Source organism: Oenanthe melanoleuca, chromosome Z (assembly GCF_029582105.1).
Source record: "Oenanthe melanoleuca isolate GR-GAL-2019-014 chromosome Z, OMel1.0, whole genome shotgun sequence".
NCBI lineage: Eukaryota > Metazoa > Chordata > Aves > Passeriformes > Muscicapidae > Oenanthe > Oenanthe melanoleuca.
The window spans coordinates 30,085,526-30,110,550 of NC_079362.1; the positions used below are offsets into that span (position 1 = coordinate 30,085,526).

The 25,025-nt window shown below is 37.7% G+C and overlaps 1 protein-coding gene across 1 annotated transcript in view; it reads right to left on the reverse strand.

Annotated features, from left to right (window-relative positions):
• The window catches only part of DGKQ (diacylglycerol kinase theta), an 87,837-nt gene that overhangs the window by 40,535 nt on the left and 22,277 nt on the right, over positions 1-25,025 (reverse strand). The window contains exons 2-7 of the mRNA XM_056513101.1: positions 23,210-23,289; positions 13,637-13,736; positions 9,446-9,531; positions 8,607-8,732; positions 6,974-7,127; positions 2,469-2,537 (exon numbers count right to left, since the gene is read on the reverse strand). Of these exons, the coding sequence (XP_056369076.1) occupies positions 2,469-2,537; positions 6,974-7,127; positions 8,607-8,732; positions 9,446-9,531; positions 13,637-13,736; positions 23,210-23,289 (615 nt within the window). The remainder of the gene's footprint in view (positions 1-2,468; positions 2,538-6,973; positions 7,128-8,606; positions 8,733-9,445; positions 9,532-13,636; positions 13,737-23,209; positions 23,290-25,025) is intronic.

Below are 25,025 nucleotides of genomic sequence, written 5' to 3' on the forward strand. Positions count from 1 at the left end.
TCCAACACATGTAAGTTAAGGGCTGTCTTAGCCAGTCTGATTTGTCTAACTAGATTTGGCAAGAAGCTCAACTATAACCACTTCTGAAGTTAGGTAAAGCTCTTCCTTACACCTGTTTCCATTTTTAAATACTAGAAAATAATCCAGTTGCAGACGTGAAGTCTACATACCCCTGCTTAGTATATGTATGTATGTATATGTGTATATATATAAAACCCCTTGCTAATATGCCACAGATGCACTTATCAAATTGTGGTATTTAAAGGAGTCACTGCCTGTTTTGTAATAATGGCACCTCACTCCTATGTGTCTTTTATCCTTTCCTGTTACACCAGAATACATAGTATCAGGACTTTCTCCAGAAAACAAGCTTTTTTCCTTACCATGGGATACTGAACTGAAAATAAACTGTTATTTATGCTTGCCATTTCCAAGGGGAAAGTAACTACAAAAGGTTAACTCCAGGCATAATTTACCTAAGTGTGGAATTTGATTTCAGAGTCTAAAATACCAAGTTTTCCTGGGAAAAGGATAAAACAGCATTGGATGAGTCCAAAGTTCATGACTTTAGACTTCCAAATCCCCACAGGCAGGACACAGCTTCTGAAAAGACTTACATGTGGCTTGTGACTGAGATAGGAAAATGATGTGGTCCTGAATAATTTTGTCATTTATGAAACTAGAGGCCTATACTGAGTGTGACATTGTGAAAAGCACTTTTAAAAGAAGACCAAACTCTATCACCATAGCTTACCAAGAACCACTCTTCCCCTAACAACCTGTGTTATATACATGTTTTATGCTCTCCTTCTCTACTGCTACATCATATTACAACAGTGGGGACTACAAAATTTTGCTATTTTTCAGTATTAATAATCCTACAAGGATTAATAACCTACCGTATTTATGTGACAACTCTGTACTTTTTCTTTTACTGCACTTGAAAAGAGCCTTTTAGAACCCCAGATTCCTTCCTTCTTTCTTTCTCTAGCTCTTTCTCTTCCTGGAGAGCCATTTGCAGGTGTGTGCCTTCTCTGAACTTGTTTTCTTCAGCAGCTCAAACTTCCCTAGTTTCTTCTCTTACTTTTTAGAGCCTTTCCAACCACTTGCCAAGGAACATGTGACATGTTTATTTATCTGTAAGCAGTCACAGAAGAACACAATGGCCCTTTTTATCAAAGTTGATGTTTTTTTAAGTATCTTTAGGGGAAAAATTCCTCTCCATATGCTGTCCTTGCTTCTTCTGGAAAACAGTTTATACCACCGTTCTTTTTAAAACACAACTAATGATACTTTACATGACACTTGAATATATACCATCCACTGCTGCTTTCTCCAGTTCAGAGATGGACTGAACAAATGACATATTATTGTATCCTGCCCTGAATTTTCATATCTTTTTTCTTCTTTTGGGAAGGCTCGACTAAAGCTGAACTGGCATCTACTGATGCTTTCAATGAATCCAGTCGAAATACCTGAATACATAATTTGCTTTTTTTGACAGTCATAAGAGAAACAGGCTTAATTGTTTAAATGTAGAAGTCCAACCACTTAAGACATCTAAAACATTGGAAAAATTGAAAGGTGTATAGACAAACTGCAGTTAGAGTGTTTTCCGATAGTAAGGAAGCATGGAAGTGGATCACAACCTAAGGAACATTAAGGAACTAAGAAAGTAAAACAAGAGGATGCTTGAGATCTCTTCTATAACTGATTTAACTACTTATTGAACTAAACTTTAAAAAATTCCAAATAGCATTTGCACAATTAGCCTTTTAATTTTGCAAGAACTTCAGAATTAAAAAAAAAAAAAAAAATTATTTATTCATTTGAAACGTCCTTTTCTACAACAATTCACGCTACTTTCAGTAGCATATACCATGTTGTTCTATTTACTAATATGGATATAGGGGTGGGAAGCTTGTAAATTGCAGTTTTACCTCATCTTCTAAAAAGCAAGAATTTTTTTGTTACCAACCCCAGAAAACTCCACATGCTTAAAAATTTAACTGCATAAAAAGCAGACAGTTCTGCTCAGTCCTGTTTACTGCAACATGCCCAAGCCAAAAAAAAAAAAAATTCACCTGATGTCCCTAGCAAAATTTGGATCCAGCAAACTTAGAAGCAAAAGGCTCTGAAAAGACATTGCTGACTGCCCTTTAAATTTACTGCTTATCCATTGATTATTAACACCATGTTTTCTTTCTTCAATTACCAAGTTGAGAAAAATGATATATTTGTCAAGGTAATGAACAGGTTGCCTCTTTTTTATGGAAAATACCAAGGAGATATTTGTAATACCCTGGATAAATGAGTTGGACCAAAAGTTTGGACCTGAAATTAAAACCTAACATTAGAAAAACAACCATTTAATATTTTGTCATAAGTCAATACAAGTTAAGATTATACAAATAAAGATTATTATATGAATAAAGAAACTATTCATCCCTTACTAAACTTTTGCTTACTTGAATCGGTTGAAATTTGGATATCTTTTGTTGATCCTTGTGTTGAGCCATCAACATCATCATCTTCATCTGTAAAAGCAGAGACATTTTAATAAAGGATTTTTGTTAATTTGAATGGAGGGAAGAAGGTGCTTGTCATTTAAGAACAGTTTCCATCAAACAAGCTAACACAAAAGGAAAAGCACACTTCCTTTGTCTACCTATTTTATAATAATAATTCATAGCATTTAAACAGCATTAAAAAATGAAATCTGTACTGTCACGTAGCTACAGTGAAGGCATACATGAGGTCCTTATACTATTAGCTCTAATACTGCAATTTCTGCATTTCATTCTTTTCTGAAGTCATGATGCTTGACTGTCACTGTAGTATGGATGGTTTCCATTAAATTTAAATTATCAAATCAATCCAGCCTCCTGTGCAGAAATAATGGTGTTATACAAGTAATTTCCACAAATGAAAAACAAAGGTATTGACATTCAAAGAGAAAGAAATTGCTGCTGTCCTCTAAAGCTAGGAGCTAACATGTCAGAAAATAATGCACCCTTGTAAAACCATATACAAAATATTAAAAAAATATTAAAATAAAAGCTTTGAATATTTGGCATTTGATTCTGTGAAGAACACCCTCACAGTGTTCTCATTCCTGACACTCAGGGCCATACAAGACTAGGGCAAATCCAAACATGATCAATTTTCCTTTTCTGAGGGTAGCAGTAGAGTGCAATGCAAGTGCTTATCAAATGATGATATTCACCCTCACACCCACTGAAAATTCCAGTCAGTCTTGACTGGGATGCAGGCAAAGCTCCCAAGAGATATAAGCCAGGCAACACCTCTGTAAAAACTATGCTTTGCAGCTGAGGGAGAAAGCAAGAAATCAAAGTACAAAACAAGAAAGAAAATATAAAATTAGACAAGTAAAGGCAGATTTTCAGCAGAAAAGAGCAAAAAAAAAAATTGGGGAAGTCAAAATCCTAAAGCAGGAGAACCTTCCGGGAGCAGAATCAGAGCATGTCAAGAAGGGTACTAGGCAGTTGTCATAAACTTGACACCAGGTAACTCACTGAATATTTGGGTAATGCTTCAAGTATCTACAAGAAAGACCAACAATAACAATTTTGAGTTGTGGCTTTTAAAATATAAAAAGAGTGTTGAGATATTCTCCCTCTTACAGCTGACAGACAAACAGATCAAGTTTCAAACTGGAGAGAAATTTCAACAGTACGGTCTTGAAACACTCTGAAATGAGAGACAGTTGAATGCCTTATGGAATTTCACTCCAGACAAGTAAGTTAAAAAAAAAAAAGGCAGTAAATATAACAATAGGAGAGGATTGCTCCTAATTGCTCCCAACCCTCTTCCTTCTCAGTTTAGATGGGAAGAAGCTCACTTTTTATTTCACTTGCTCCTTCAGTCTGAATAGTAGGGAAATCTATACCAACAGCATCTTGAAATTTATTATGACAGGAATCATTTGCAGGAATGGGCTCCACACTGCTCCATCGTTGCATCTCCTGCTAGCTCAAGAGTTTAAAAGAAGCCTCTTTCAGCACAGAGATATTTGCTGTATGTTGGAGATGAAGCTTAGCATTTACACCACAGCAAAAGCTACTTCGGACAAATGGTCCCCAGTAAGCCAGTGATGATGGCTGTGCTCATTCACTGCATGGGACAAGCCATCTGACACTTCCCAACCACAGCTCGGGAAGAGCTATGCCTGCAGCAATCAACTCATACAGGCAGCTGCCAACACTTCTTTGGTACCTCAGACTGGCCTTTCCACAATCTTATGAGTGATGTCCTTTTGTCAGCTGTGGCAACAGAGGAGCACCCTCTGTGCACGCCATGTCAGGAGAACATCTTAATGAGCCTGCAACACACAGACGTGCTAATTATCCTCCAACAAATGAGTTCCTTACTCTCCTAAAACATCCCTAACATGTAAGCAATCTCAAACAAGATCTGCCATTCAGAATCTATGCCTTTCCCTGGAAAATCAGCAGCAACTCCTGGGGCTGTCCTGAGCTGCTTCATTGACAGAGGAATATCAAATACATCCTAAGAGAGTATCAGGGAGCTGCTGGATTCATGACATATCTGGTAACTTTTAGCACATGCCAGGAGCTAGTGGGGCAAGGGGTTTCGTAAGAAAATGAAGATCTGTTCTGTGAACATGGGTAACAAGAAGTAAAAGGCTACAGCACTGAGTTTCCTCGACACAGGATGATGTGAGAATTAGCTCAAGACAGTTCTTGGCTCTGCCTTTGAGGAAGAACTTGGGCAAAGAATAAGGGCATATAGCAATGGTGTCTGGTGCTTTTGGCCTGCAGACACACAGATCTTCAGCAGATGACTGAGAATGGCAAACATCCAGCAACAGGTCTCAAAGCATGGCTCAACAGGATGTGGATGGTGTAAAAGGAGTCACATGTGGAGCCACCAGACTAGTACCTGAACATTCAGCAAGTAGGTGCTAAACCAAGGTGCTAAAAAGCACTGTCAGAAACATAGAAACAAAAACACAGAAGACTTTATGCACAAAGGAGTGCAAGGCAGGTGCAGCACCACAAATATTACTCACCATGCATTGTGCTGAGCCACAACTGTGGCTCATTGACCATGAAAAAAAGGGAAGATATAAATTGCTGAGCAGCTGTCATATTCACAGGTATGCAATAGATCTGCAGCAGGAGGAAAGGGGAGGATCCCCATGGCTTGGCCCTGCTCCCCTGGGTATCAGCAGGCCTCCATCCTGGAAGGCTGCTGCCCACTGAATGATGGGGAACTAAGCCCAAGGGGCAGAATTTCTCATAGGCCACAGAAAAGATAACCTGTGTTAGAAATGAGATTTTTCAGGGTGTTGCTATGCTATACCTCTGTGACATGCAGGCTAAGGACTATAAAAATGCATTCTGGCTTTCCAAACAAGTTGAGTTTTATTCCTTTGATTCCTTCCCCCACCTTCATATCACAATAAAACACTAGAAATGGTCCAAATTAAGTTAGTGAATATTTCTCCATCCATACATATCTGCTTCTGACCATAAGCTAAGAGCTGCAAAAGCATCAGACAAACTTTTCCATTAAAGAAATGCAAAAAAACCATTCTTACTTTAAAAACTTGACTATATGTAACATGAGCTAACATACTTAGCATGTAGCAAAAGTCCTGAAATAGAAAACCTTTTCTTTCATCTCTTAAAATATTGAAGAAAGAGATTAGAAGGTGCAGCTAAAACCTTGGATTCTTTCATTTAAGGTGTTCCGTGTTCAATTTTTTTAAGAAGTGATTTAAAAATTAAAAAAATAGAGAAAGTTAAGTCTGACATATTGAAACAACTGAAGAGAGAAACTTAAGTTAACATCAGAACAGTCAAACCAAAGACCCTATTTTAAAGGTTTGCGATTAACTTCTCTTAGTTATAAAAACACAACTTTATCTTCACTTAAACCTTTGGGACACTTGTGAAATACCTAACAATAGACTTGAATCAAAGTTCACAGTGAGTCTTCAGCAAAATCAAGCTCATCCAGAACTCTCTTTATTTTGTTTACTTCTTATGTTGGAAGCATTAGGAACTCCATGATTTTCAAGTGTATGCTATACTACATCAATGACCACAAGCAAGAAAATTCACTAAAAATAAAAAAACACCCACTGAAAAAAAACCCAATCCACAAAAGCAACCTAACACCTCCTCTCTGCCTTTGACAGGTCACTGGAGTGTGTCTGGGTTATGTAGACCTTGGGTCATGGAATTCATGAAGTAGCAGGAGTTTTGCTATAGCTGCTGCACACAGAACACAGGGGTCCTGCTCAGGATCAGCTCTCCTCACCAAAACCAAACCTGAGTTCAGAGCAGAAAGTTCAAGAGCAATCTGCCAGATTGAGAAAAGAGCAGTTGCAAATATTTAACTTTCATGAGCTGTGTTTTGCTTACCTTTTATTTCCTTTCCTATGCCATTCAAGCACGAAAAGAAAGGTTTTACAGGTGCATAATAATCAAAATATAAATTAAAAGATACTTCGGTGTACATCAAGCTTAAAAAAATTCTTGTTCCTAAAGAGCTGCTAAACAAACATTCACTCTAGATGGCAGCAGAACATTACCCTGCCTAGACACATGGTATTGCTTCAGCACAGAAATCTTAAAACAGGACAGATGCTTAATCCAAGAAACAAATAAAAGTATCTGAACACATGATATAAGAAGTGTTTCCAGCAATGATAACACTAACACCACAAATATTCTGATTTTTTTTTTTGTTGCAAGAATAGTTCACAAATTGCCCTGCACCAGTAAACAGAAGCATCTGCATTTTGCAGTGTCCATTGAAAAAATCTCTAACCTGTCCCAGAAATAGCAAGAAGTTATAGTATTGCCAAAAAAGCCAGTAAAAATTAGCAATAACACACTTAATTGAATTATGATACTAGATTAAATACACTCATCAATTACTTGCAAATTTGGAAACTTTCAAATTATTTTGAAATTTTTACCTGATTCTGTTTGCAAATTTTCCGATATTCGAAAACAATGCAATTTGCTGAAGTTGCGAGAAAACAATTGAACACAATTTGGAGGAAGAATCATATTCCTTAATCTTCCAAAGGTACATTCTGGTGTGACAATTACATAGCAAGCAGCATGAGCCTATAAACAACAACATTAGTTAAGAACTTGTGATACACATAGAAAGTAAATTTATTTATAACAAACTAAGACTGAAATTGTCATCCTATGATGACACAGTTTAGGGATTATACAAGCCTCTTGTAAATTACCTTCATTAAATGAACGGCCCATCATTCACCCTAGATTTTTATTTGTTTAATTCAGGTTTTACCAATAATGGGGAGTCTTAATATGTCAAGAAACTTCCAAGGATCACAAACCTGTTCTATTAAAAATGAAAGGTTTTTATACAGCTTTATACATGGAGAAGTTTAAAGTTTTGGTCTCAAACGTTGATCTTCTACTCTATGTGGATATTTACCAGGGGAAATGGAAAAGGTGCACAAGTTACATTGAATAGCTTGAAAACAGCAGTATCCTCTTACATAGCTGTACCCACTTTCAGATTCCGAGGTAAAACCATTCGCAGTTTTATTCCAAAGGGTGTCTGGATAGTTTCTGCCTTTACACTGTTGCAAACCTCTGCCATTGTTGAATACACATACCTTTGTATGTGTGGCCACATAGCATGTTACATTTCTTAGACTGTTTTCAAAGACAGTTCCTCCCACCTCAGAAATTATGTCTCAGATTAAAATTAAAACTCCACAATATTAAAAAAACACAACTAAAATCATTGAAATCATACCTGAAATACTGAATAAAACTCTGAGTTTTAATTTAAATCTAAATTACTACATGATGTACATTTAAATCATGGAGTACCTCATCTAGCTTTAAGCATCAAATTAATGATTTCTTACATATACCTTTCAGATCCCACCTCATCTGGTACTTCTTTCACTTCCATCATATTTTATTATGAGGTGGCATTAAGTGACCGGACTAATTGTTATCTGCACCGTACACTGTCTAACAGAGTACAAAAAGCTGTGGTTTCCAGAAGAACTATTGAAGGGTACCATCAGCTTGTACAGGAAATAAATATGTGTCATGTGAATGGAAAAACACAGAAATTGGTATTGACAGCTTTAAAAAACCCCAACCACACAGGTTAAGATCTATTCTATACTGAAATCAGAGTAAATATATTAGAATGGTAAGTCCTTAACCTTGAAGAACTCATGACTTGAAATAAATTGATTTAACAAAAAATAATTTAACACAGAAAGTGACAGTATGCTTCTAACGGCAGATCTATAGCGATTAGGCTCTGTTAAATTCCATTGGATTTACATGAAGCTTTACTGTGACTTTGAGAGTTGATCATTAAAATGACTATAAGGAGGATTTTAAAAAATCACCTTTCCCATCTAACACATAAATATATATATATTTAAATAAATAAGTTTATAGATTAAGTATTTTTACAAAGTGTGTGCAAAATATATATTTATACAGAATGCAAATAAATTATGTTTATATCAAGTGTTCAAATAAGCACATGCCTATATATACGTGATTCCCACAAATCCATGCAGTAGGACCACAACATACCAGGATGCCACACCATTCACATCTCATGCCAGAGAGCACCTCAGAAGACCCACAGGTTTTTTTGCAAAATTCACAACGAGCACTTGAAGAAAGGTTTCCCTCCCTCCAGTGGTGGTGGTAAGTATCCTGAGGGAACACATCACAACTTAGCATTACATGAATCAGATACAGATGCATCTTCAACACAACTTTAAAATCAGTAATTCAAATAGCTCTGAGGAAATAGCAACAGAGACTAGGGCATTAAGCTTTTATCAAGATAAATATGAATCTTTAACAATCTCACATTTCAATAAAAGAAGTTCTATCAAATTATCGGAAAATTTATCACGGTGTTTTTCCTTTACAGTCCACTAAAAATAATTATTTTTAAAAACTATCCTATATTATCAGTATTCTGTATATATTGTACTGTGAAAAGGTAAAAAAATAGGCAGTCTTGCCTTACTCAGACTGCAGGAAGCATAGGATAAGAGAACATTTGCCAGGGATGCAATGAAGCCAACAGCTCACCATATAGGGGGAAAAAAAAAAGTTCCACACCAGCTTTTGCAAAGCAAACTTTTATATAAGATGCTGGATTTTTTTTTCTTAATTTGGAGGTTGTAGACATTCCACAGACTTTTCAGCAAGAGTTCAAAAGCATTATGTGAATATATCAGCATTTAAGTTCATCTCAGTCATTGCAGTATATTCTGAAGTCACATATATCCTTTGACTGCCAATGAGCAACAAAAGTGCTTTGATACTGGCAGCCTGTGAAACTAAAGACCAAGACTGCTCTTCTCTAGACCACAAAATGTACGACCACCTTCCCCTGCAGAGGCATCTGCACTTACGTGGTCCAGGTGCCCATCCTGGTGACACTGCCGGCAGTCACTGCAAGCAAACAGGATACAGTCTGTGTGCACATGCAGCTCACAAACTAAAAGCACAAAAACAAGAAAACTTCTTTAGGCTGCAAACCCCACGGTTTTTCTGCACCTCCTTCCTCCCTTCCTTCAATACTCCTCCACTACCCTTTTCATACCACACTTTCTCTCCTTCATGCACTTTACATTTAGCAAAGGTAGATAATCAAGGAGTTTACCAGCATTGTTTTGTGTGTTCAGCCACTTCCTCTGTGTTAAAAAGATGAAGCAAATATAAAGGAAAGGCTGAGCTAATTTTGTTCAAAAGCAGCACTTGTCATATTTCCTCCAATTACAGCAAGTTAAACATGTACAACAGTTCAGCTTTGTCTGGCAGTTTCACAAGAACTGCTCCCTACTTCAACATACCTGTGCCTGAAGGATATTTTGATTCAATCACTTATATAAAGCTGATTTGTAATACCACATGTGAAAGAAAAGAATCTACAGTTATGGTACAAAGGATGAGTTATAAAGAAAAACCCCAAAACAATTACTAATAGATGTCAATACCTAGCTTCACCATTTCAAGAGTTAGGAGGGTTCTCTGTGGGCATCAGAGACAGAGACGGATGAAAAAGATCCTCCTGTAGCTGCTTTGTAAATACTTGTATTGCTCTGGGAAGGCATCTGACTTCTCATCAAGTAAATGAAAGCAAGAGACAAGCATCACATTTTTCAAATACCTTTTCAGTTCTGGTCAAACAGGTTATTTCTCCAAGCATATCACAAAAATATGAGAATTGTAACCTGAAGATTGGAAGGTAGCAACTGCACACATACATGCATTATCTGAAAGTGTCTTGAAAACAACATTAATAATTTACATAGAGAATAACACCCCATTTGAAATCTCTTTGGACTCTTCCAGAGCAAAATTAACATTGTGTTATTCTAACCCCACAGAAGACATACTCTACATCACACTGAGGCAGAGACTCATGACTAAGTCAAACCACAAACACAGCTCCCCATGCTCAGTGTCTTCACTGCACTCAAGAACTTCTCTCCGAGCTCTGGCACAGTCCCTCCTCCACTCACATTTCCCCCTGTTCATAGATATAACAGGAATATTTTGCAGTTTTGCCAGTTCAACTAACCAGTGTCCATAAATGAAATTACAGCTTCAAAGGATTTACAAAAGCATTGGGGGTTTTATTGTTAATTCTGTCAACACAGGCATGCACTGTCCATGCTATACTTTGTAAGAATACAGAGCGGATTTACCCTTAGTCTAATTCACATCCACTATTTCTAGCACCAATCTTAGCCCAGAATTTTTAAGAAATATGTTCACATAAATGGCGGGAATGTCATAGGAATCAATCTCTTAAGCTGACTACCCTGGTGTAGGAAAGAGGATGTTTTTGAACATAAAGATCAAATTAGGGGTCCTAAAAAAGAAATTTCATCTTTATCAGCCATTCCATAATCTGCATAATTCTTTAACTCATAACAGAATGACAGTCTTCTGTTCAAGCTATTTATGAAAGTTCTTTATGATTGCCAAAAACCCCTAACTGATTAATTTCAAATACATAAACTTGAGAGAAGAGCCTATAAAATGTTAACTGCCCCCTTCTCCAGTAAATCTGCTGCTCCTGGTCAATGCTTAATAAGAAGCTTTTGTAAAGAATTCAATACCAAAAAAACATTTGGATTACTCTTTTTTTTTTTTTTTACTTTCCATCCCTTCTTCTTGGAAATAAAAGGAAGAGCAACTTTTACCATCATGAGTCCAGATTCATCTGACACCAGTGAAATCTGGTAGTAAAAGTAGCTCTCCAAAGCAAACAGTAACTTTCAGCAGAATTTGGAGTTGATCTATAGTAATTTTTACCAATTAAATGTATGTATTTATTTCACTATGGATTAATACACATATGTAGTACTAAGCTAAGTCATTAGAAATAGACAAAAAAAAAAAAGGAAGTTCAGTATGACCATCTGAATTTAAAAGTTTTACAGCCTAAAACACTAGACACTTCTAAAACAATTTCCACAAGCATTTATTGAAGAATAAACAAAGAATCTTGTGCATTTTATGAACTTCAGCTGCCCTTTTAAAGATACATTTTAAAAAATTTGCAGAGAAACAAATTATAGATTTACTGGTACTCAGGAAAAGGACTACTGAACAAGTCACACTGCACGAAATAGTAAAACTGTCAAATCCCTGTGAGGAAAACAACTCAGAGCCTTCAATGAACCATAAAAAAAACAAAACTATGCATCTGTAAAACCTAACTAGAACATGTGATTTCATGTGTTTCATGTTTACAAACACTTAAAGAGAAACACCTGAAAAAAAATTTTCTTTGTACTCGTGCACTGGTTTTGGCTTGGGTAGAGTGAATTTTCTTCCCAATGGCTAGAATGCAGTTGTGGTTGTGGTTTGTGCTGCATGCAGGGTTGATAATATAGAGATGCTTTAGTTGTTCTTGAGTAGGGCTTACACAGAGCCAAGGCTTTTTCTGCTTTTTGTACTGCCACATGGGGAGGAAGTTGGTGTTATATGGGAGGGTGAACTGGCCAAGGAGCTGTTCCAGACCCTCTGAGATCCTGCTCAGCATTTCAAGCTGGGCACAAGAGCAGGGTAGGAGGGCACATTTGGAATGATGGCATCTGTCTTTCCAAGTCACTGTGAGGCTTGAGGGGGCCCTGCTGTCCTGGAGACACAGAACACCTGCCTGCCCATGGGAAATGGTGAAGGAGTTCTTTGGGTTTTTTGCTTGTGTGTGTGTGGCTTTTGCTTTCTGTATTATACTGTCTTTATCTCAACCCATGAGTTTTCCAGCTTTTATCCTTGCAATTCTCTCCCTGATCCCACTGGTGGAAGCAGTGGCTGTGTGTGGTGCTCGGCTGCTGGCTGGGGTTAAGCCACAACAAATGGATACAATGCAAATGCAGTAGAATTAAGAGAGTAAAAATATGAAAGAAAAATTTAGAAAGCTTTAACCAAATTGGATTACTAAACAAAAGCTACTTACAACATAAGAAGGCATAAATAGTGATAACTACTTTCTTTTCAAATTTCTATGTTTATCTCATGGCACACAAGTTCTGAGTCTTATTAAGACAGACCATTAGAATAAATTCTCTGTGGTATATATAACTCACTGAACATCCTACCAAACCATACAAGTCATATGGTGACTGCACTAAGTGATGTATTCCCACTAGTCAGGAGTACAGTTTGGCTCCATTATGCAGCTTGACAGACAAAAGCAGAAACAGAAATACTATGCCATTCTAAGTCTAAATACCCTGATCAAAGAAGATTGCTTCCCCTACACATACTCATAGAAAAATCATACTAAATAAGACATTATCTTTAGCAAAACAGCAATTTAGGAAGCAACTCAATTCCCTGAAGGATTGGTTCTTCAGTCATTAGACTTTTTCTTTAAACAACTCAGGGATAACACCCCTATAAAACACTAAATTCTATTTAACCTCACAACTCAACTGAATAACTAAGAGATATTTAAGACAAGGGATAATTGAAGAGCTGTCCTACATCAAAATCAGTCATGTACTCGTGCCAACATGTATTTCAAATAAAAAATCTGGTATTTGGTGATTTCTTTAATTACTGTTTTTTCAGAGAATCCATGTCAGAACACTCAGAGCAGAGCTATTTTGACAAATAATATTTTCAAATATCTTTCCATTGAAGGTATCTCATCCTCATTACAAGTAACAGATATCTGAGACTAGTAACACAGGAAATTCTACATTCTTTTCTAGAAATACGAATACCAGACTATTCTCTGTATCAGAAGTTTCCACTGGAAACAGAAATGAATTACCACAACAGGACAAGTCCTTCTTTCACCATAATGCCTCTTCCTCCTTTGCCCATCTCAGGCAGGAATTCACTGCACACCACCACAGACTTGGTCAAAGTAAATTGGAGGAAAGATGAAAAGATCGTACAGGTTTGACAAAGGTGGTTGATTTATTTTGCCTTAGTTTGAAGTTCACCTTCCACAACCAGTGAATGGATAATACACAAACTAAAAAATTCTCAAGCACTCGAGGTATGCAGTGTAAGGAAATTGTAGGTTACTGGATGACACACAGTCAAGTAGGCTCTACAAGCAGGGTTTAGGTTACCTTCACATCGAAACGCAGGTGACTCTAGGGACTTCCTGCACACAGTGCAAAACTTTTTTTTGTAATGTCCTGGAGGCCCAAAACAGTGTGCAACTGGAACCTGCCAGAGAAGAATGCATCAGACATCATCAATTTCAACTACCAAAGTGTCAGTCAAAATTCACAAAGCTTCTTTATCTTGCAACAACAGGGCAGTATATACAACATAAACTTAAATAAGCACAAGAATAATTAGACAGAAGAATCATCTGTTAAAAAAAAAATCATACTTAGATATATATTTTAAATACTTTGATTTTTACATTAAAAATGTATATTTTTAATACTTTAAGATTTTAAAAATACTTTGAAATACTTTAATACTTGGGAATTGACATGTGTTGCATGTATTTTTAAGTGCTGATTAGCTTCTTGGTGATTCACAACAACATGAATCCAAAGGCTTCCTTTGGGACCCACTTGTAATCACAGTTGTTCTTCTAAGCATTCTTAATTGAATTAAGGACAATTAAAGAGTAATTACTGCACAGGCAAACAAAATACCCTAAAGACATACACAAGACAACTTTTAACATCTCAGTGCTGCCACAGTTCAGTGCTCTCCACACGCCTTCCTCTTCGAACACAGCCCGGCCACTGGCTGATCAGGACAAAGGGATTGGTGGGTCTCCCCCAGCCTTATACAAAGCTTAAAAGCTTGAATGGTACAGAGATCCAGCTTCTGAAGTACATCCAGACTGAGGTTCCCCTTGACTCCAGGCTGAAAATGATACACTACTATTTTCTCTTACAAGAGCTGTCTGTACCAACAGTTCCAGCAAAGTGTTTCTTATTATTCACTTACCTTAATTTTTTTTTTCTTGCTTAGTGATTAAAAATGAAGATGGGAAATGATAATACCAAAGGAACAACAGATGAAAAGAAGTAAAATAAAAAATAAGAAACATACTTAAACTTTATATCTGTTCTACAGTCTACTCTTCCTACAAGATGCACAGCTTTGCTAAAGTGGCATTCACACCAAAAGGAAGGAATGTAACTGTTGTTTAAAGTCCTATAATCCAAATGAGTTCCACAAAAGTTTGCTGTGATTTAGGTATTTAGTATTATGCATTTCACATGCCCTTCTTGCAATGATCAACACATATCTTGTCATTATATTTCTGGGAAAAGCAGACCTAAATTATTATTTAGGCTTCAAATGAAATTAATCATTCCCAGTAAAACTTTGGAAATAATGACTTCAGATACATGTAGTCACAGATTGCAGCTTTTCTTCTCAGATATACTGGTAAAAAATCCTTCAAGGTTACCAGGATTTTAATTTTTCTCCTTTTATATAAAGGTTTTCATGAGAACTATTTGCAGCAAATCTGACACATACTGTGAACACAGAATTTGATGACCTAAGGAATTGCTTCCAGTTACAAATATCCAATTTCCACATGAATTTTCTGCCTCAGAAAGTATGGGGATAGCTACACCAAACAAGCCTGCAATTCAAGCACGAACAAGAAAAGAAGTGAGATAAAGTTTTGCCAGATGCAATACAAGGAGAAAAAAACAATGCTGGAAGTTTAATCAAGAAAAATCAGTAAACCTCAAACTACAGAGCATGTGGGTCCTCCAGTGCCCCTCAGAATTTGGGAGACAAAAGAACACAAAGAGAGGTATGAAATATGCTTACGTCACCAAACATGAACAGGATAGGGCACTGACCACTGAAACAGAGTCACCAGCTCACTGCCCCAGCAGACCACACTGTCTGGAGGAATCCTTGGTCCCTGACTGACCAGGAAACTGCCCATTCAAATCCCAGGCTCCCCATCAAGCTGGGCTGACATCCAGCATACAAAAAAGACTCCATATCAGTATCTCCAACAAGATATATAACAGCATGGCCTCTGAAAGCTTCAAATTTTAACTTTATGTACAAGTTGGGGATTTTAAAATCATTCTTTTTGGGTCCATATCCTACTCCTGCAAGCCCAAACTAAAATTTCATTCTCTGCAGCTTCCATCTCTGACAAAGTTCATAGCTGGCTTACTTTTTTTTTTTTTTAATCAGAATACCCTAGTCATATAATATATATTTGCAAAAAGAATATATATCCTTGGGGTATGGGGGAAATTATCTGGAAAGCCTAAGAAGCTCTAATCAAATTATCCCAGATTAAGGTTAAGGCTCATAATTGCTGCCCATTCTGTTACTTCTTCAAGAGAAGGAAGAAACAAACCTCTCTGTACAGTGACCTACAAGTTACCTCAGCTCAGTTATTGCAGAGGGAAAGTGCCAGAGCCATCTTCTCCAGCTGCTCCAAAAAAAAAGTTTGCTAGGAGAAGGCCACTTGCGCAAAATTCACCCAGCACAATGAATCCATGTGCAGACACTGCAACTGAGAGAAGTACTGAAAAGCCCTGGTAGGATTTCTTCAGGCAAGCTTTTCTGTACAACCCAACCCGTCTTCAGGCTTCAAGTGTCATCTTTAAGTGTCCTACCCCTGCCACAGCCTCAAGCACCATGCAGCTACCCAAGGGAGAAGAATTCCCCCTGAAATCAGACACAGGGGAGACCTCCTTTAGCTCCAAGGTGGTGAACAAACTGCTTTGGGCACCCAGCATGAGCATTCAACCCCCTCAACATGCCAGGTTTGAAACATGGCGGACTCTTCCTCTGGCCATGAGTCTGGCTATTTTATCTTAAACCTAGCTTAGAAATGCAGGCTGCTCATTCTTGTCACAGACAGGTTCTGCTGAAAAAAAAGAGTATGCGAAAAACAGTGTTTATTTTGGGAAAAATTGTGAGAAAGAACTTTGACACAAGGCAAACTTATTCGGGGTCTGACTGTACTTATCTAGAAAACCCAAGGGAAGGAGCTCAAGTCTAAATTCTTCAGCTGTTCAGACCATGATGGCGATTGTCTGAAGTCTCAAGCCACTGTCAAAAAAGAATGGAACAACTTGCTGATTGAAATGTTAAGAGGGTGCTGGAGAAGCAGAAAAAAAATTTCTTTAATTTCCTTCTTACAAACCAAGCCAAAAAAACTTTGTTTATGGTGAATGGTCTTTCTAACATGCATTGGAAGATGACAGGCATAAAAGCAAGAGTCTGACGGAAGATGGGATGGCAGTAAGATGGAAAAAGAGAAAGGGAAAAAGAGCAAGTACAACATAATGAACACATCAATTACATACTGTTTCTGCCCACATATTTTGGTTGCTGAACAAGTTCCAAGCACCTCTTCTTCATATATTCACATATATATATAAAATATTTAAAACTCAGACTAGAAAAGCCATAGGTCATGAAAGAATATAGAATGCTACATGTTATTGCCTAGTTTATATCCATCTCCGTAAGTACAGCAAAGTACAGAAGCCTAAGGTGGCCTAAAGAGAAAATGTTAATAATTCATGAGAGTTTAAAACTGCTTTTCCAATCCATCTACTTAAATTACCTTAGGAAAACCACAAAAATCGATTTCCACAGAAAAACACAGAAAATTTCTTCTAGTAATAACATTAAATGACATCTAAGTGCCCTTACAATATTGATCAGAAGCATATTAACAGAAAGTATAATGGTAACTCTCCAGCAGCATGATCTCCAGAATGACTCTGCACTCAGAGACAAGATACTGCTAGTTCTTGTTCTATTTCCTGCCATCTGTTATGGAATGCAAGGTATTAGAGAATGCAATACATATCTTTAAATGTTCCTATCAGTTTGCAATAAAATTTGATCCTATAGAAATCTAAAACTTAGATTCTAACTCCCTCAGTGCAATCTGTGCAAGTGCTCAGCAGTTGTGCATTAACCAAAAAGAACAGAAGCAAACTGCTTTTAAAATCCACACTTCGGAAGAAAAACAAAGGCTGGAATTGCTTTCTTTTGATAGCGCCTTTTAAAATTGTTCTTCATCCTGAAATGTCACAGGATATCAAACATGTGACCAACAGTATATAATGAATTCTAGTACTCTTCTACTAAGGTGAAAGTCACTTTGTACAGAGAGGCACAGCTACCCTCCAGACCCTTTGATTGTGTGTAGAGTCAGGCCAGGCTGTCTGACTGATCTGCAGCCTTCAGGATGCCTCAGCAGGGGGAAAAATACAGCTCCAGGGAGGTCTGTTTTTCACCCAGCTGCAGGTTCTTTTCTGCCAGCTCAGGCAGAAGAAAGCTTCATCTTGAATCATGAGGGGAAGACTTCCAGGCTCAAAGGGCAATGAGAGAAATACAAATACACCAAATGACAGTGTGACAGCTACTGTCTTGGGCAGTCTTAAAAAGCAACTATGAACTAAAAACTCTTCCTAGGCCTATGCCTACATATTATTTTGGCCACACATCTCCTTCTCCATCACATCAGGATGACTTGCACTTGGCATGTCTTAGTGAAAAATACTGGAGAGATTAAGCAACCAGGGTGGCAGGACATGAAGTAGTGTGGGGCTGAGGACCTTCCAAGTAGGAAAGAGTACACAGAAAGAAAGATACTAACACTCACAAAAACAGCCTCCAAAGGTTGATTAAAAGGAATTCAACTTAAGATCACTAGCTTGCAATTCAAAAACACTGCTGCATTTTAAGAATAAGCACAAGCAGCTTGGAAGCAACCATCTTCATCAGACGCCCACAAGGGCAGTCACACAGGGTCATTTTCAAAGATTGCTCTCAACATAAGGCCAAAAAAAGGCTGATAAAAATTAAAATGGTGTTTCTGAAACAAAAACATGTATGGATGTTTCAGTGTAGAAGCACTTCCCTATCTAAAGTTTCTAGTGTTCACTCCAACACCATAAACCTTTGCTCTAGGGAGGTAGGTATGGTGAACACACCTCACTACACCCCATGACTGTCCTGTCCAGACCTAGACTATACCCTCTCTGAGAGAAGCCAATAACTTTGTGATTCAAACTTTGTGATTCAACTTTGTGATTTTGCCCTTACTGACATCTTTTCAATTACTTCCTTGTTACTCAGCAATCACAAATAGCACTTTGATTTTCAAACCTCTTACTTAGTAGCAAAATACTTCTGCAGCTTGAATATTTCTACAGAGCACTGTGTGTTCTGGAATGTCCTCTGTTTCTTCCTCTTTTTAGGGACAATGCCTATCAACTACTCTTCACTCGTGTCCAAACTGACATTCTTGCTCTGAGCACTTGATTTATCAGCTGGTGTTTAAAGGCAATGTAAATATGCATCCCATATAGTAGCCCTGAAATGAAATAAGAATATTAATTTAAATGGTGTCTCAATACATAATATGACAGGAGAATATCAAATACTTAAATATCAAAATTTTAACTAGGGCTAATGCAAGGGACTAATGCACACATCTATATGCCATCCCACTATATCCAGGATTACTTTTCTTCATCCTACAGATCTCTGTGACAGGACAATTTGCCTTACATGCTCCAAGGTCTCAAGGACCCTTTGCAATGGATAATGTATCCCATACTATTTCAAATGAGAATTACATTACACTTCTACTCAAAAGTAAGACTTGTGTAAAAGCTCTCCATTGCAATTAAGAGTTGCTTGGCCTAGTAGTTTTTTGCACTGTAAAGAAAAAATTATATGCAAAAGTCACTCACTCCTTGTTTTTATTGCTACAGAGGAAATCAATGTCCATGTCCTTTTATCAAGACAAATATTAAGAATTAAAACAAACACAGTGACATCCCATAATGCTTCTGAAACTGAAGAGTCACTGATACAGCTGCAGAGCTCATCTGAGAGTTCTGATCAAGTTGCAAGCAAGCATAATAAACTGAGTCTACAAACTAGGAGGAGCTAGCCCTTCCTTCCCTTAAACTCTGAGGTTCTACTTCAGGGAGAAAAGAAAGAAAACTCTGGTGCAGTACCAATATTAGGAGCAAGCAGTTTTAACCCTCATTTGGATTCTAAATTATGCCATGTGACTGTCTCCAAGCAACTGCCTTGCTGAAGCAACACAAGCATGGGTCAAGTGCTGGAGAGCTGGAGAGAGACCTTCTTGTCAGAAGGTGGTCAGTGCTACCCAGCAAGGGCCCAGGTAAAATCATAGAGTCACAGAACAGCTTGGGTTGGAAGGGACCTTTAAAGGTCATCTAGTCCAAACTCCCATGCAGTGAGCAGGGATACCTTCAACTGGATCAGGTTGCTCAGAGCCCTGTCCAACCTGGTCTTGAAGACTCCCAGGGATGGGGCACCTACCACCTCTCTGAGCAACATGTGACAGTATTTTACCACCCTTATTGTAAAAAGTCCTTCTTTAAACCTAGTCAGAATGCATTCTCCTTTAGTTTAAAGCCATTACCCCTCATCCCATTGCTGTGGGCCTCTCCAGAAAGATGTTCTACTTTCAGATTGTTGTTACTGATCACAGTTGAACCCAGCAACCAGAGGGAAAAACTCAAGTCAGCAGACAAGGACAAGAGCAGAGACCCCTGCAAGCACCACAGCTTTCCCATTCCTTACCCCAGCCCATGAATGCAGCAGCTTTCCTTACAAAGGAAAGTTCTATTTTTAGCACAAAAAGATTCAGAAGCTGATAACCTAAACTAGCATTTTTCCATTCTAGACAACCTGGGTTTAAGAACAACAGCACACAATAAAGTATTGTGAGACTTTAAACCCTTCTTAAAATGGAAATGTTTAGAAATCATTAGAGCAATGCACCAACACACCAACAAGGAAAAATAAGCATAGCGAATGGTGCACATCATTAAACCATTCTTCATGTGGTCCCATTTAAAATTAGTTTTACAAGAACAGTTATATAGAAAATACACACACACTTCTAAGAAGCTGTAATACAGCTTCAATTCCAACCTAACAAGGGAAAACAAAACTTCACATTTCACCCCCAAAAAGATTTTGCTTTTACTGTTATTTTGGTTTGTGTTGGTGTTTGGGTGTGGATTATTTTTTGTCCTCCCTTCCTTTTTTTTTTTAAAAACCGTGTGCTGAAAAGTAGGTAAATACTTATTGGAATGTACAAAAGAGGGAGTGAATTTGAAAATTGCTGAGACCTTACCATTGGAACAAATCATATGCCCTGCAAACTTTTCAGAAGACTGATCCACGAAGGCTTGTTTAGAAACATCATGACCTGAATCCACTCTGGAATACTAAATGCAAGTGATAGTGATTTAAAATAGAGAAAAAATTCATAGATCAGCCTTAAGAATGAATTAATCAAGAATAATCTGAAGCTGGATGCAGTTGTGGCATGCTTGTGACTCTGTGGGCCTTTTCTTGACCCTGGGAAGGAAACCCTACTGTCAGGAATAAAAGTTTCCACCAAACATCTGCTGAAAAATTATTCTCTGATGGGTTGACTTAGTATCAAATGACACACATTGTGATGAGCTTTAACAATTGCCATCTCCTCTAGATGAAATCCAGACAAGTGAAAAAAAAAGTCTCAGCTCTGTAATACACTGAATATTGACATAGCTGAAAGAACTATCAGATTAAAATCCCACCAGTGTTCCCTCCTACGTCAGACCTTTTAATAAATAAATAATCTGAAAGAAGAGATTAAGAAAATAAACTTTCCACAAATTGTATAAATGGCTGTCATTTGTTTTTTGCTCTGTTATATTTTTTACGCAAATGCCAAGTCTGGTATTTGCTTTGACAGAGCCTGCATGCAAAACGACGTCTCCCATATGGCAGACTTCACTTGTACAGCTGATCAGGATTAATGCAACTTGGATGACCACGTCAAGGAGGACATGACTGTCCAGAACGAACAGTACAATCCAGAGTTTTCAAAATACAATCATTACAGCTCAAGACAGAAAACACAGAAGACTCTTTGCAGCTAAATACAGCAATGCTGAACTGCAAACAGTTCCAAAGACTGACAACACCACCAAATAACTATCCTCGCTGTGCAGTACAATTTGTGTTTATTGTTTACAGATATATCACAAGATCAAAATTAAGTTTTGGGGCAGATATATTACAGGGACTGATAAGAGAGAAAAAAATTACAGTGACGTCTACAACTGATGCAAGTGGGAACATTAATAAGTTTCAATAGAGAATTTTTACCATATAAAAGCAGAGGAAAAAATACTATTTTGAACAGTAAATTAAATTTAGAGCAAATCCACAAAAGAAGTCATAAATGTTCGCAACACCCACACTCTGAATTAAATCAGTTTTCCAGTTGGATTTTTGCCATCCCCCTAAAGGCTCTTGTAGATAACTTTATCATCGGATTCAGTATTCTTTCTGCTACTACTGATTGCCAGCATATTGAAACAGCAGAAGATGCTAGTTCTTAGTAAAAGCATTTTTCACTACCTATATGTCCCTTTACCATGGGTTCTAAGACTTACAGCAGTATTTCTTACTGTTTCACTAGGAAATTTCTATCTATCAGACACCTTTTTGACACCTCTCAACAAGAAAGGTATGTAAGGAAAGAGGAAAAGCAAAAAAGAGAAAAAGCAAAGCTTTGTGCTGGCAAAGCCTAGCAGCCTTATCACCTAGACAAAGCATATTGAAGAAAAACAAATGTGTAATTTATCCAATCCCTGTAACTCAAACTGCATATTGTTTTCAAACGTCCACATTTTACCCCCTACACATGCTTCCACAACAAAAAGGAATTTGTAAAATGTTTTACAACACAAAGAAGGGAATTAGCTCCCCTTCACAGGTCTACACAATGGGTTCCATAAATGTGCTTTGAGTCAGCAAGGTCTGTAAAGAACTTGACTGATTTTACAGCCATGTCTCATTCGACTTTTGCCTGGGGCTCCTTAAGGTATTTGTAGTGTTTTACTGCTTCTCTAGACATTCTTCTCATGTCCCTCTCCCCTTTCCTTCCTCTTCTGCCATCCTTTCCAAAGTGGGTAACACACTTATTTTTTCTCTTCAGTTTAGCTTCTTTATACCTTAGTTGCATCCTACTATCTTCTGTAAAGTTGTTTCACAACCTTTGAATCAATCTCTTACACATAAAGTCCTGTGGGAGAAGGTCACAAGACGTCTGAAAGCAAGTACTTTATTACTTACCAAAATCAATTTGGAATTACTGTTGATGAACTGAAGTCCAGCCCTCTTTTTTTGGCTTTCAAATCCTATACTTAGAATGCGATAATTTTATTCTCTAGACACAATAAACACCAAGATTCTTAAAATGCAGCAATCAATAGAAGACAAACACAGCTCCTTTTTCTAAGCAGAGTAGCTTAATATGTAATAGCTGTAAAAAAATGGTGATTTACACAGCTTATCTTTATGACACGTGGTACAGTTTTCACCAGTCATTCCCTCCAATATTGCAAGACTTCCAGGTAATGACACACAATAAAAGCATCTAGTAACACTTAAAGAATGCAAATAACTGGTCTTCAAAGACAGACTATCTACAGTTGCTCATAGCAGACTTTTCAAAGGAAGTGTAGCTTTGCCTGTGAGATAAAAGCTTCAGTGATGACTAATCAAATTTTTGCATTACGATATGAAAAAGCCACTGCTGTACGACATTATGTTCATTAGTGATAAATGTGTGGTATTACCCCAAGAAAGACACAAGCCAGTGCCTTACTCTCTTTACTCACCCTTACAAGGCTGGGAGCAATACATGAGCATGGTATCTTGACATTCTTGAGGCACTTTTCGTGAGACATGAAGTTGCAAACTGTGGAAATAAAATAAGAACCGTGAGCAAGCGACTTTAAGAAATACAAACAATCAAACAATACCAAAACTGGAGTCAAATACAATTAGGATACATCTTTTCAAACACATTTGTTACCTGCTAGGTTTAAGAACATACACAACAGTCACACCCTGAGCAGTGAATGAACTCCACGTTGTTTTGCTATGAAGCTGCTGGCAATGTTAAAGGAAGGAGAGTTTATCCCAGAACAGTACAAACCTACCACAAGTCATGTCCTCCCACACTCTCTCTCCACGAGTATAAAATGAGTTATTAAATTTCAAGAAAAGTTTCATAAAGTCCAAAACAGCTCTTTGATGTAGCCAAAGCAGAAGGACATGTTTGCAAGAGAATTATTCAACAAGCTAGTACATGTGACATAAATGTGAGAAAACAAAGTATTGTTACAAACCAAGTTTAATGGATGAAGGAGGCAAAATTCAAGGTCACCAATTACAGGCAGCTTTGAAAGTCAAGAGTAACTAGCTATTTCTTTTATTACAGGTTTATAATTCCATCCAAGCTCCACAAAGCATGCTTTCAAGCATAACAGTGTTTTAAAAAATCATTTCTCATGGAGGGGATATTTTCCACAGCTTCTTACCATGAATTTGTATTATTTGTATTAAGCTGTGTGAAAAAAACAAGGGATTCTTTATTTCATTCCCACCACATCTGATTAATTAGGAACTAATAAGCCATGCAACTATGGATTTAGAGTTCTCTTTCTTTCAGAATTGCTCTCCACTAGTTCAAGTGTGGTGCAGATGCTCAGGTCCTGACCTCTCGAGTGGAAGCTCAGACCTCTCCCAGTGCCAGGGCAGAAGATCACTTGTCAGTGGCAACTGTTGCTGTACACAGGGGATTTTCCCATCCCTGCTTTTCATAAGCACAGTGTACCACTTCCTAAGTTTCACAAGTATCTGACAACACTCCAAGTGCCTCAAACTTCCCATCTGCAGTCCATTGCTGCCACTGACTGTATGCTCTAGTGCAACCAAAAGCACTAATTTCCTCTCCTGCCCTTTCTCCAGCTCATTGACTTTTGATTGCATAACACTGTTTCTTCCAGGCTAATTGAAACATTAATATCCAAGCCCACTTCTCTAAATTTTCCTTTTGGTTGCACAAAAAGGATGACACCTTTCCTCTCAGCACTCATCTTAATATGAGCAGTAGGCATGTTTCTTTTTTCATTAATCTGCAAGTCAGAGAAAGAAGCAGTGCAAGTGTCTACTGTGTTCAAATTTGTTACTCATCATCCATGGTTGTACCTGGAATGATTACTGCACTGGTGAAATAAAGTGGGAAGGAGCAGAACAGAATCTCCTGCATGGTGCTATGAAATGTTACATGCCTCTCTAAGGTTCATGGCTGTATCCACCTAAATAGGGCACATCAGAGAAGGAAACCACAAAGCAAGGATGATAAAGTGGATTCTTGCAGCTGCAAATGCAGTTGCTGAAGAGATTTGGAGGTGACCTCTATGGAGCACATAGGGGAGGAGCATAAAGCCTATCAGCACAGAGGAGACCAAAGGAAGCAAAGTCATTGTCTGGGCAGAGGAAAGATGCATCTCCTGCTCTAGAAAACAGGTCTGAGTCCTAGAGAACTGGTGAATCCTCATCCCTGATGTGCTATCTCAACAAGGACATGTGGTAATATAATGACACCACAATTAAACTTGCTCCTTCCTTAGGTGTCAGCAGTATTTC